This window comes from Acanthaster planci, linkage group LG11, assembly GCF_054643075.1.
Source record: "Acanthaster planci isolate LZ-2023a linkage group LG11, COTS_SCS, whole genome shotgun sequence".
In the NCBI taxonomy this organism is placed as follows: Eukaryota; Metazoa; Echinodermata; class Asteroidea; order Valvatida; family Acanthasteridae; genus Acanthaster; species Acanthaster planci.
In genome coordinates, this window is record NC_141787.1 from 10,865,648 (window position 1) to 10,877,277 (window position 11,630).

At 39.7% G+C, this 11,630-nt stretch overlaps 1 protein-coding gene across 2 annotated transcripts in view; it reads left to right on the forward strand.

The window, feature by feature from the left end:
- The window catches only part of LOC110984828 (uncharacterized), a 48,634-nt gene extending 38,476 nt beyond the window's left edge, over positions 1-10,158 (forward strand). For both annotated transcript variants that reach the window (XM_087143059.1, XM_022245370.2), the window contains exons 29-37: positions 295-543; positions 1,295-1,426; positions 2,127-2,260; positions 2,941-3,190; positions 4,165-4,246; positions 4,775-4,911; positions 5,098-5,366; positions 5,751-5,858; positions 7,763-10,158. In XM_087143059.1, the coding sequence (XP_086999185.1) occupies positions 295-543; positions 1,295-1,426; positions 2,127-2,260; positions 2,941-3,190; positions 4,165-4,246; positions 4,775-4,911; positions 5,098-5,366; positions 5,751-5,858; positions 7,763-7,861 (1,460 nt within the window). In that variant the 3' untranslated portion in view covers positions 7,862-10,158. The remainder of the gene's footprint in view (positions 1-294; positions 544-1,294; positions 1,427-2,126; positions 2,261-2,940; positions 3,191-4,164; positions 4,247-4,774; positions 4,912-5,097; positions 5,367-5,750; positions 5,859-7,762) is intronic.
- Positions 10,159-11,630: the final 1,472 nt, after the last annotated feature.

Below are 11,630 nucleotides of genomic sequence, written 5' to 3' on the forward strand. Positions count from 1 at the left end.
TTAATCTCACTAGTATGTGGATAGAGTAAATTTGTGTAAAACTAACACCTCTTTAAAACATTTTGCCCCAAAAGGTGCATCCACTGCATTCCTGCATATCAGTTAGTCACAACCAAAATGATTTTACAACACGTCATTGTTTGTTGTTGTGCAGGTGCACAACCACCTGTCAGTTTGTGAAACAAAAATTGTCCATTACACAGTTCTGACAAAGTGTCCAAACTCAGTACTTGTTTCATTGAAGATTTCATATTGTGGAAAATGAATCGTCAGGTTATTTTGGTTCTGCTCCAGATGTGAACGAGTGTTCTCTCACCGTGCCTCCTTGCGTTGCCAACAGCATGTGCCAGAATTCCGTGGGTAGTTTCACCTGTACTTGCAGTGTTGGTTACGAAGGTGACGGACTCACCAGCTGCTCCGACATAGACGAGTGTTCCCGGGGTCTAAGCAACTGCCATCAGAATGCAACGTGCACCAACACTGATGGCAGCTTTGACTGCCGGTGTGATGGAGGATTTTCTGGGGATGGAGAAATGTGCACAGGTATGCTGTTGCCATTGATATATTGTTTGTGCAGAAAAGGCGCATCTCTTGTAGAATACCCAAGGCAAGGTTCCCCATACAGCATGACACGGTTACCCCGGATACCTGTAAAAGGAGCCCATTCCAAAATTTAAAGAAAAAACGAGAGAAAGAAAAGAAAAAAAAAGGTGGTGTGAAAAATGCTCTCCATTTTGCCATTCCCAAAATGCTTCCTAACAACCTTTATACATTGAAAATGGTTACAGAATTACTGCTGTTTGTATTTATTCATTGTCAGTGCCAAATGAGAGTGCACAAAATACCATTAACAATTACGGGAAGGATTATGTAGCTAGTTTTTGCTTTAAAATTTCTTACCAAAGAATTTCTAAACCTTTCTTTTTCATGGTCTTGTTTTGCTTGGTAATTTCGGTTTATGAGAACCCAGTTCGATAATTTTGAACAAGTTCTGGGCCAAGTGGTCAGGTGCTTGGGTACAGAGTTCAATTTACAGCCCTTTACCGAGGACATCTCTGTCTTGAAACTGTATTCGTAGGGCTGTTATTGTGATAACCAGTTTGCACAATGATTCCTCTACAACTGATGTAGTTGCAGAGTACAGTTTTAAGCAACATCACACACAGCAAGTCATGATTTGTGCGTTCCATCAGCGGAGGTGGACATAATATGGTGCTTCATGCATTAATTAATTTGTACCCATGCACCTTATTCAATCCGCTAAAACAATGCACATGTTTATTTTGCCTTATAGATATAGATGAATGTGTGACTGACCCTAACATATGCACTGGCTATGGGGAGACGTGCCTGAATGTGGAGGGTAGTTTCTCCTGTGTATGCAATATCTTAGAAGGATTTGCTGAAGTCAATGGGACTTGTCAGTGTAAGTTGTCTTTTTGTTAATTTTGTAAACATCCATTTAGAAAAAAATCTCATTCCTATTTTTCTTTTGATGAGGTCACTTTGAATCTGGCTGAGTGCTGCATGAGTAACGTAATGTAGCAGTTGATACATGTATAATTAAGGCTGGGTGACTCTAAACTTAACTGTAGATATTTGACATGACTGCAGTTTCGTTCACTGCAGTTTCGCAAGTCCAACATACTTAGATGATCTGATGAATATCAGTGCAAATATGTCACATGGGTTCAATTATTACTCGTTACATAATTGATACTTGATAATTTATACAAAGCAACCCCCAGAAACTGCAACAAGTGTGCTGTGCCAACAGTTTGAAACAAACTGTACAGCCTTGTAGGGAGTCTATGGGAGTTGACAGCATTTAGTTTGCGACAGCTTCTGTTGAGAGGCCACAAAACCTTGCATGTATCAATAATCATTTCATTGGCAGATTTTTGTCTCTTGTCAAAATCTTGATGAAACATCTGCCTCACGAAAGAAGTAAACTAAAACACCGACTGAATGATCTCAGTCAGGGGGCTTGAACTTGAGTCAAGTGGTATGAGATTTGGCCACAAAATAAAGTGGATGGGACACCAACTCGCACCAGCTTGCACAGAACTGCATGAATCCCAAGTGACCACTGATCATTTCTTCCCTCACTGTTTTTGACTTTGCAGTGTTTACCAGTTTCAGAGGTAGCTTTGTGATCAATGCCATCAATGGGAATTCATCTGCAGCCCGCTACGTGCCTGCCCTGGCAGATCCCAGCTCACCCCAGTTTATTGCTGTGGAGAGACTTGTTTGTGCGCTGGTAAGCAAAGCATGAGAGGAACATGCATGCGGAAAGATTGAATCAAACTGTTGCTTAGCTGTTGTGCCTTGGAAAGATATCGTTTTTTTCATTGTTTCCAATGACAGTAGCATGTTTAGACAAACAAAGTTGATATTTCTGGTAAGGTAACATACCTTCACTTTTTATGACCAAATTAAAAATCTCACACTTGTTTGCCACATTTTTCCACAAGTTAAAATAAGGTTGTGGTACATACCAGAAATTAAAGAAAAGAATCATATTTACCAGTCACCAGTTATCACTGGCAACTGATTAATGTAGGAGAATGAATTGAAATGTTCAATTTGGCACTTTTATTGGAAGAATTAAAACAAAATATCATTGAAAGTGGTACTCTAAGTAATACCCAAAACTATTTTCCTACCTATGGCACCTGAATGAATATTTGTAAGTTTTACAGTACATTTTGTAGGTGTTCACTGTACATTTTGGGGAACCTAACAGTCTCCATGGAGCATATCAACATTCAAGCATTTGACAGTCCGGGGTAAAATTAGGATATGCGCTGTGTTTGATATGACATTGTAGCCAGTAAATTTTGACCCCTACCCTAGAGGTACCATATTTCTCTTTTAATTGGCATGAATTTGATAGTTGATGTTTATTCCCTTCGATGCATATTTTCCTCATTGTTGCAGGTCAGGGCTGCCTCAGAATCAAATTCCGAACTCCGTGAAAACTTCCAGAACTGTCAGGTGGTTGAATTCACTGAAAGTGATCAGACGAGACGCAAGAGGGCAGTTTCCGGTTTTGTTCTGGCGGTATTTGCAGCCATGTTTCAACTGAACGCGCCCGTTGAGGGTAACACGTTCCAAAATGCTGTGACAACTGCACTTAGTGAAAATACAGGAAGCTTGTCAGCTGATGTTTCATCCTTAACTTTGGCAGGTAAACCACTTCACATGAACTGACTCAGTGTGTTGTGAACAAACAGATGGCTAACTGAATGTAGGGGCTAGGTTACCATAGGGATAAATTTGGGGGGATGAATCCCACTCAAGATCACAATGAGAGGTAAATTTTGTGATGAAAGTAAAAGACGTACAATTGTAAAATAATAGATTTGTGGATAGAATTATTTCTAAAGTTGAAGGAAGTTGTTGCAATGAAAGATTCTAACACTTGTGTCTCTGTACCAACTGAACCAACTTGAGGAACTGCTTTTTATTATTGAATATATTTTAATTGTCCCTTGAGTGGATGGCTTGATGGCCTTATCTGGTCCAGAAGGGGTAATGGCACTCTCTGTGCCAGTCTAAATTATTTCCTTAAATTGTCCACAGAAAGATGCATTAGTTGAATACATATATTAACCCTAACCCCTAGTGTGAACGTAAAATCATATTGAAGTCGGAGGATTTGGGATTGTTAGGGTAAATTGAATACATACACTGTGTGCATAAATTTGATTGGACATTAAAGATGCATAATAATATGGAAGCCATGTTGTGAAATGAGAACATCTCCACCCTCTTTTGGCACGTCCTATAATGAGGTAAGGCATAGTGGATCGGTCTATTAATGGCTGATTCCTGATGGTCTTTCAAATGCCCGCCTTCCCCCACAACTTTGAAAATTGTCCCACTGCTATTGCCATTGTGATCTCAGACACACTTTGTATGCCTTGTATTTGTAAATGTAGAGTCTATTTGTCTGATTGCCATCCGAATGCATAGATCTCCAACCTTACCACTTTGGCACAAGGGCATTACATTTTAAATATCTGTCAATTGTGTCTCTAATTGTACTGTTCTTTGTTTTGCTCCATGATTGGCCATTTTCATTTCGGAAACATTCTGTATGATGTGTTGAAAACATGATTTGTTGAAAACAGAGTCAGAATGCCTTGCTTCTTTCAACAGTAACTCGCCTGATGTGTGTTGATGGTCACTGTCTGAATGGGGCAATCTGTTCAGTGGACATCACCAACCAGATTGTTTGCACGTAAGTGTGCATGAAGTATCAGACTTTCAACAAACAATGTCGTGCCGGTATTTTTTTGATTTGGAATATGCTGAATTGCAAAGTTTGATTCAGATTTTGCTGGCCTAATTGGCCCTAATTGGCCCAATAGGTGGCCTTTTGGCCCATAATTGCTGTCTTTCATTTCACATGTAGCTACACATTTTATGCCGGGGATATCTGTTATCATTGGTTGCACCAAAAACTGGCATATCATTATACATGTAGTTACCCCTTCATGTGCCAGTGTTAGTTTGTCTTCAGCCAATCCACAGAACATTAAAGCAGTGGTTCTGCCAACACGTCTTTATCATGTCTACCAGATAACTCTGAAAGGAAAAAAAAAACCTTTGCAAGACAATACACCACAGAGGTTGTGACATTTTGTGGTGCCACACAGGATTTTTCAAAATGACTCAGGTATGCAAGCTTGAGAAGGTATTAATTAATTGAAAAATCAAACATCCACATTGGGTATTGTATTCACTCTTTTTGGTATTATCTTAATAGGTGTCCTGATGGATATATTGGTGCCCGATGTGACGTTATGGGAACAGACGAGATGACAGACACCACAACACCAGGATCTGGCAATGGCGGAGTGATAACGGAAATAATTGATGGAGACATTACCAACTCACCAGATTGTGAGTTTAATAATTGCGAGTGACATGATAGCTGACTTTATGATACTTCTTGCATATTCATGACGAGGTGGAGCCAAACTGATCGGTTCACTACTATTAAAGATCTATATTGATTGAGTCAGAAATGAAGTATCAATGCTGTATGCTGTAATGGAGACTTTCAATTGTGGTTTTGGTTCTTTCCAGCGGACACGATGGTACTTCTCATTATCCTCATTTCGCTGGCCGGCATAGCTGTGCTCGTCCTCGTGGGCTTCATGTTCATTCTGTGCATTTACCTGCATCAACGAAGCCGTAGTAGACTGCACAGCAGTGTGGTCAATGGCAACATGAAGTATCTCACGCCAAGGAGTGACCAGCACAGTGAATGGCACCATGGGAATGGCGGATTTACTGAAATGGACCGACAGATGCAGTACCTGGCCGAAAACATCAGCCAGTCGCCGTATTACCGGGTAAGAGTCAAGACCATGATGACCATTGCACCATTGGACTAGCTGCTTGTCAATTTCTCTGTTTATCTCCAGTGATGAAGTTAAGGAGTTTTTCTAATCCTAGGAGGCTCTGAAGATATGTAGATTGTGATATTTCAAATCACCGGTGAGAGGCAAAACTCTCAATGTGAAAACTTAAAGAAAATACAGAAATATGGATATGCTGGTCAATCTTGAAAAACAAAACAAAAACAAAAACCTCTAACCTCTCCTCGATGGGAAAAGCACACTTTTATAAACATACACTGCCAATGGTTATCTGTAAGCTACATATCCCAAACATCAGTGCATATGTTTTTTAGCTGAAATTGCATTTTTGGAAATGCCTTTTCATGGTACTTGAAGGACCAGAGAAGATCAGAGTTGGCCTCCCCAGTCAGACTGTCTGACAGAGAGTTTGTTCAACCGTACCTGGCCACCGGCTTGGAAGCACACCAAAATGAACGGAGAAGGGTAAGTTGTCCCAAAATGCTGTAGGCATGCCTTCAGAGAGTTAACGGGCCATTTATTTTTCTGGCAAATTAGGACCGAGTTGTTGGAACATTTCTTGGTTCCCAAGACATTTTTAGTCCCCATGAAATAGATGTAATAACAAGTGGTTTTCCCCACAACTACAGAACAAGTACATGTACGGGTGCACTGTTACGTGCATGTCGCAGGTGTGTGATAATATTGATACAGGATGGTGAAATTATTAGGATTGTTCATCTATGGTTGGTCGTTTGCCTGAGTGATAAGGTTTTAGACAAACCTTAACTTTTAGAAGGGTTAGAAAATTAGTTTGCACTCTCTAAACTACAAGAGAAATCCCACCAAAGCCCCAGTTATCTCTTCTTCTTGATAAGGATGTAATTAGTGGTTTGTTAGAACTTTCCACCTAATATATATGTATCCTGAAATATTCGCACAGTGGTGACGTGGTCTGGCCCTCTCAAAAGTGACACTAAGGTCGAGTTTGGGCGGCCTGTTCTTGACACAGGTTTCTTCTTCGACGCTTGAACGGCCGGAACTTGACTCAAGAACACTGTTCTTGGAACAAGATCACACACCATCTCGTCAGGGTTTTGCACGAACACATGGAAACACTCGTGAGATTTTGATTTTTGAACAGCTGCAAAAAGTAGAGAGATAGCCTATAAAGCCAGAGATAATGAGAAGCTTTGTAAAATTAACATAAATTCCTTGCTGCAACACAGAAGTGAAGGTTTCTGTTAAATAGAAAAGAATTTAGCCCAGTCATCCAAACATTAACTCTCAAATAACGTACATGGACACCGCCATGTTGCATTGCTTACCACTAACTACCAGCAATAACCATTTGTTTGTTCCTGGCATTCAAGCAGTCAACCCATGAACAAGAAATCAAGCTTTTTGTGAAAATACGAGAACAACCCGCCTGACTCATCCTAAGGTTTAAATCGAGAAGAATTAGTGAGGGCGAAAACAGGAGGATCTGGAGTTTACAAAGATAAATGAGGGCATAGTGAAAGGCTATTTCAATAGTTGTAACCATCTATATATTTCAGGGATTACAAAAACCAATGGTGACGGAACGAGTTTCAAAGTGTATGTGAGGGGGCTAGTTGGGATACTAGCAGGCATCAGCCATTAAGCCTAACCCCAATATAGGACCTACCTTGAGTGGGAGGTCTCCCCCAGTGTATTTGGGGCTACTGGCCCCCCAAGGCCCCTGCTTCTGCCACCAGTGACAAGAACCATGCTGTCCTAGGGTTTTCCAAGTTTTGGATTTATTCTGGCTTCGAAGTGAGGCTTGACGAACTAATAGACTCCCGAGTTGAGAGTTGCAGAAACAGACTGTCTCATATGAGACCAAAGTCGGCAGATATTATCATTCAATTCAATCATTACAACACTTGAGAAAATTAGTGGGATGTTTGTAAGATAGTTTGGTATTTAAAAAAGCAAAGTCATTAGGGAACAACGCATGCTTGTGAGTAGGTCGGTGCTGATTTTGCAGACCTTGTACGGGTGTCTGAGTAACCTCTCACTGGCATCTGAGCGACCTCGCACTAGCGTCTGAGCGACTTTGCACGGCCTTCTGAGTGACCTTGCATGGGCATCGAGTGACCTTGCACAGGCGTCTGAGTGACCTTGCACTGGCATCTGAGCGACCTCGCACTGGCATCTGAGCGACTTCGCACGGGCATCCGAGTGACCTTGCACGCGCTTCATTTTGAGCATGGGCTGTTGGAATACTGAACTGGCTCACTGACAAAGGTGAAGCCAGAATCCGGGATGTAGCCCAGCTTTGAGAATAAAGAAAATCAAGAAGGCCTGACTCAATTGCAGTCAGTAATAATACATGTATCTCCATTCGGATTTTTTTGTCCTCAAAGGTTGCATCTGGTGAGAACAGAATGCCAAGCAGAGCCAACGGCAGGACCGCTTCGTCCCCAAATCGAGCACAGTCCATCAGGCACTTCTGGGACAACTAGCCAGCAGGACATCTCTTGTACGCAAGACATTAGTATAGCACCTACTTATACTGAGCTTGTTTTGGGGTGGAGGGAACAGAAATGCGGATTTATGTTTCCAAGTATTATTTGACAGACGTGCAAGGCCCCCAACCTGTATTTTTACTTGTAACTACTGGGGCACTCCTGGTTTAGTTTTGTGGATGGTCAGGCCAAAAAAAGAAAAGGAAAAGAATCCGGAAAAATTGCATTTGCCCCTATGAAGTTGGTTCAGTAATGTGATAACCAAGCATGCATTATCTCATGCTTTGTTCTGCATACCAAGTTTATCGTGAAACGATAATTAGTGTGAAACAAAACTCAGTGGACCTTCATAATATCCGACAGTCCACTAAAATTTTGACCATAGTGTAAAGGTAGTGCCTTTGCAGCTTCTAAAATTCCACTGGTTTCTGTGCGCTGTGCTACTGACAGAATTAAAGAAAAAATATATATCATTAACAGTTTTCATGTGTGAAGGGCAAACACTGACATTTTGGCTGTGCTTGTTTGCTCTTTCTGTTTCACTTAGAATGCTGGGATTGAAATCTTCACTGTTGTCACAAAAGGACAAATTTGGCTCCAAATCATCACGTTTTCACATTTCTATTTTTGGGGTGAAATAAACAGGTTGTCAGATGCTAATAGGTCTGACCAAATCTATAGAAATCAAATCAGTGATCTTTGGGGGGTACATTTCATGTAAACGGCATGTCGGTCTGGTGGTCATATTCACAAGGAGACACATTTGTGCTTTATAGAGATTACATTGTGCAAAATTCACTCTACCTGACTTTTTTTGTTTACAAGGAGGAACAAATTTAATCTCTAAGTTCATTTATATGTAACAAATCTGCACCTGACATTCACAGTGGCAGTGGCAAAAGTGTGCGTACCTTGTGTATTACTGTTTGTCTCAGTGAACTGAGCTGCTGTTCCAACATGATCACATCACTTGCTACTGGGCTGATGTAATCCCAGGTTACCTGGCTTGTTCAGATTTCACAACTACTGACTGTGGCATTGCCGATACAAAACACACTGACAAACAGGTAGACAGGCTTTTTGAAAAAATTCTTGACTTCTGATTCCAGAAATCTTCACATCTGCCTTCCCTCAATTGCCTTAACAAGATTTTGCTCATAAACCAGACCAGTTTATTAGTTTTCTAAAATTCATGGGTACGAATCCTCCCCCTGTCTTCTTTTGTTTCTGAAACATGTATATTAACAGTATTTTATTGTGAATTTTTTACATAGTGAAGGCAGAACTCAGGCCACTTTAACAACTTACAGACACATTTTATGTATTTCTATTTTAATGGTTGAATGTTGTATTGAGTTTTATTCAGTATCAACTTTTGTCAGTCACACAATTCTTGATGACATGATGTGAACTTTTTGAGGTGCCAAGTGTAGTAAAGCAAATTTATATCTTAGCCTCATACCTGTCTTTGAAATGTTTCCATTTTGTGGAAATCCTTTCATTGACTGAAGAGAGTTCTTATATTTGAGAATTTCTCAAAATGCAAGTATTTGAAACTATCTCTTAGCAAATATTTGAATTTTGAATACCTTTAAATGAGCCCTTTTTTGTTGGAAAACTAAAGAAAGGGATTGTGTAAACACCATAACAATAGACTGAGATGATTGAAAAACGTAAATGTGGTGGGAAAGGGCATATTGATTTATCTACTGGTTGTAGCTGGTTACAAATTAACATGACTGAAATGAATTTTAACCAATTTTCATTTTAACATGGCCATTTTTGCTTGCACTGCCATCTGTGAAAACACATGTAATGCTTTAATGAAGGGAGCACTCACGAATTCAATTTTAGTCTGGACATTATTTTTTTCTTGATATTACACACTCAGTTTGCCATAAAATGACATTGAAATAAACCCCCATCCAGAAAAGACACTGTAAAAATACTCATTGGCATTTAAACAAATCCAGTTGCCCATTTGTAATGGCTTTAAAATGGCTTACTGCTTTAACGCGAGGATATTCTTATCAAACACTTTTAGGCTTTTTCTTTTGTTTGTGCGACTCGACCGTGATCAATATATAATGAATGCTAGATCAAAATGTAAATAGCAGCTGTCAGTCTTGTTTTGGAACGTTTTAAAGAGTCATTTTCCTAAATCACTTCTTACCAAATCAAATTAATGTGAAATTTAACAGATTGGTGTTCTGCCTTATGTATATGGGGTTTTCTAACTAAATGGTTCTTAATTTTTAGGAAGCAGAAATAAATTAGTGTTTTGCAGGAGTAAATGTGAGAGGTCTTGACTTGGAGTGTTGATTTCATGTATTGTTATGTCATGCAAGTCTAACAGTGCAAGGGGATTCTCACTCAAACTTAACATCATGACGCCCCTAATTAAATACAATCCAGACTCGTTAAGAATAATACATGTTTTGGAACATGATGGTGTTTTTCATGTTGTTTATAGAGGGCGCCTGTACTGTTTTCTTTCATTTCCTTCCCCCGGCCCGTGCTTGCACAGTACATGCCGAGGTACCAGGCCTTCATTCTGTTGTTCTTCTTCGTGGATTCTTTCTAACTTTGTGTTTACATTAAGAGTGAGTTGTTGAAGAAAACTCTTTTCCTTTTTTTTTTAATCAACTGTAATCAGAAAGAGCTTCGGCGACTAAACAACATTGTCTTCAGGAAATATATAACAACGTCATCCACAACGATGTTTTAGCTTTCCCTGATCTAATTCTGATTTTTCTAATAATTATTGAGAACCCATTCTAAGATACAATACATCAATTATTATTACGTGCTTGCAAAAATGCAACATGCGGATCTGATGAGAAATTAAGGGCGAGGCCAAACAAAGAGGAAGAGAATACACCGTCACACTGGTAGTAGGATCTACAGTGTTTAATTAAGAAACAAGGACTAATATCATTGAAAGTGTGGTGCTGATGAACCTAACGAGGAAGACTAAACTGAAGGAAGTCTGAAGACTGAATTTTCTGAGGGTAATAATATAATGCAGGCTGGGTGGTAACTACCTAAACCCGTGGTCAAACTTGCGGTGGTACAACTGTAGACAAATTGTCTGGAGGAGTGAGAGAACTACTACTTGGAAACTGCAGGCATGGACCAAAAAGAAATATTTATAAAGTTACAAATCTACCGCAAGTGGGAACTTCATCAACGGTCTTAAAAAGAAATTCGACGGACATTCGAACAAGGATCAGCTGGGTAAATTAAAAAGTGACGAATTCTGGGCTAACAGTTATTATGTGAGAGCACCTACATACGCAGATTTTCTTTTTGCTCGTTTTCATTTTTTCGATAAAATATGGCAACAACTAATTCATTTGATGAATGGATAAAACAACCCCCCCCCAAAAAAAATCAACAGGGCATGGATTTTGCAAGTGCGGTGGACGGAAGTGAGAGAAAGCAAAAGAAATCATTGGCTGAGAAAGGAGTGACGAATTCTGAGCTTGCGGTTTCCACTTATTTTGAGAGAGCAGTTCCTACATCGGGTTTTCTTTTGCTGTTTTATCATTTTTCAATAAAATATGACAGAAATTAATCCAAATTAATGAATCGATGAGATAAAAACAATGAAAAATCAAAACCAAAGAGCGAATAGTATATACTTTGAAAGAAAGGTGGACCATGAAAATGAAAGAAAACATTTAAGGCGCCCTCAATAAATTTAAATACCATGAAGTAAAGGGCGACAGCACACGACGCGTCGCGCTAAGTTCAGGCGACGCGA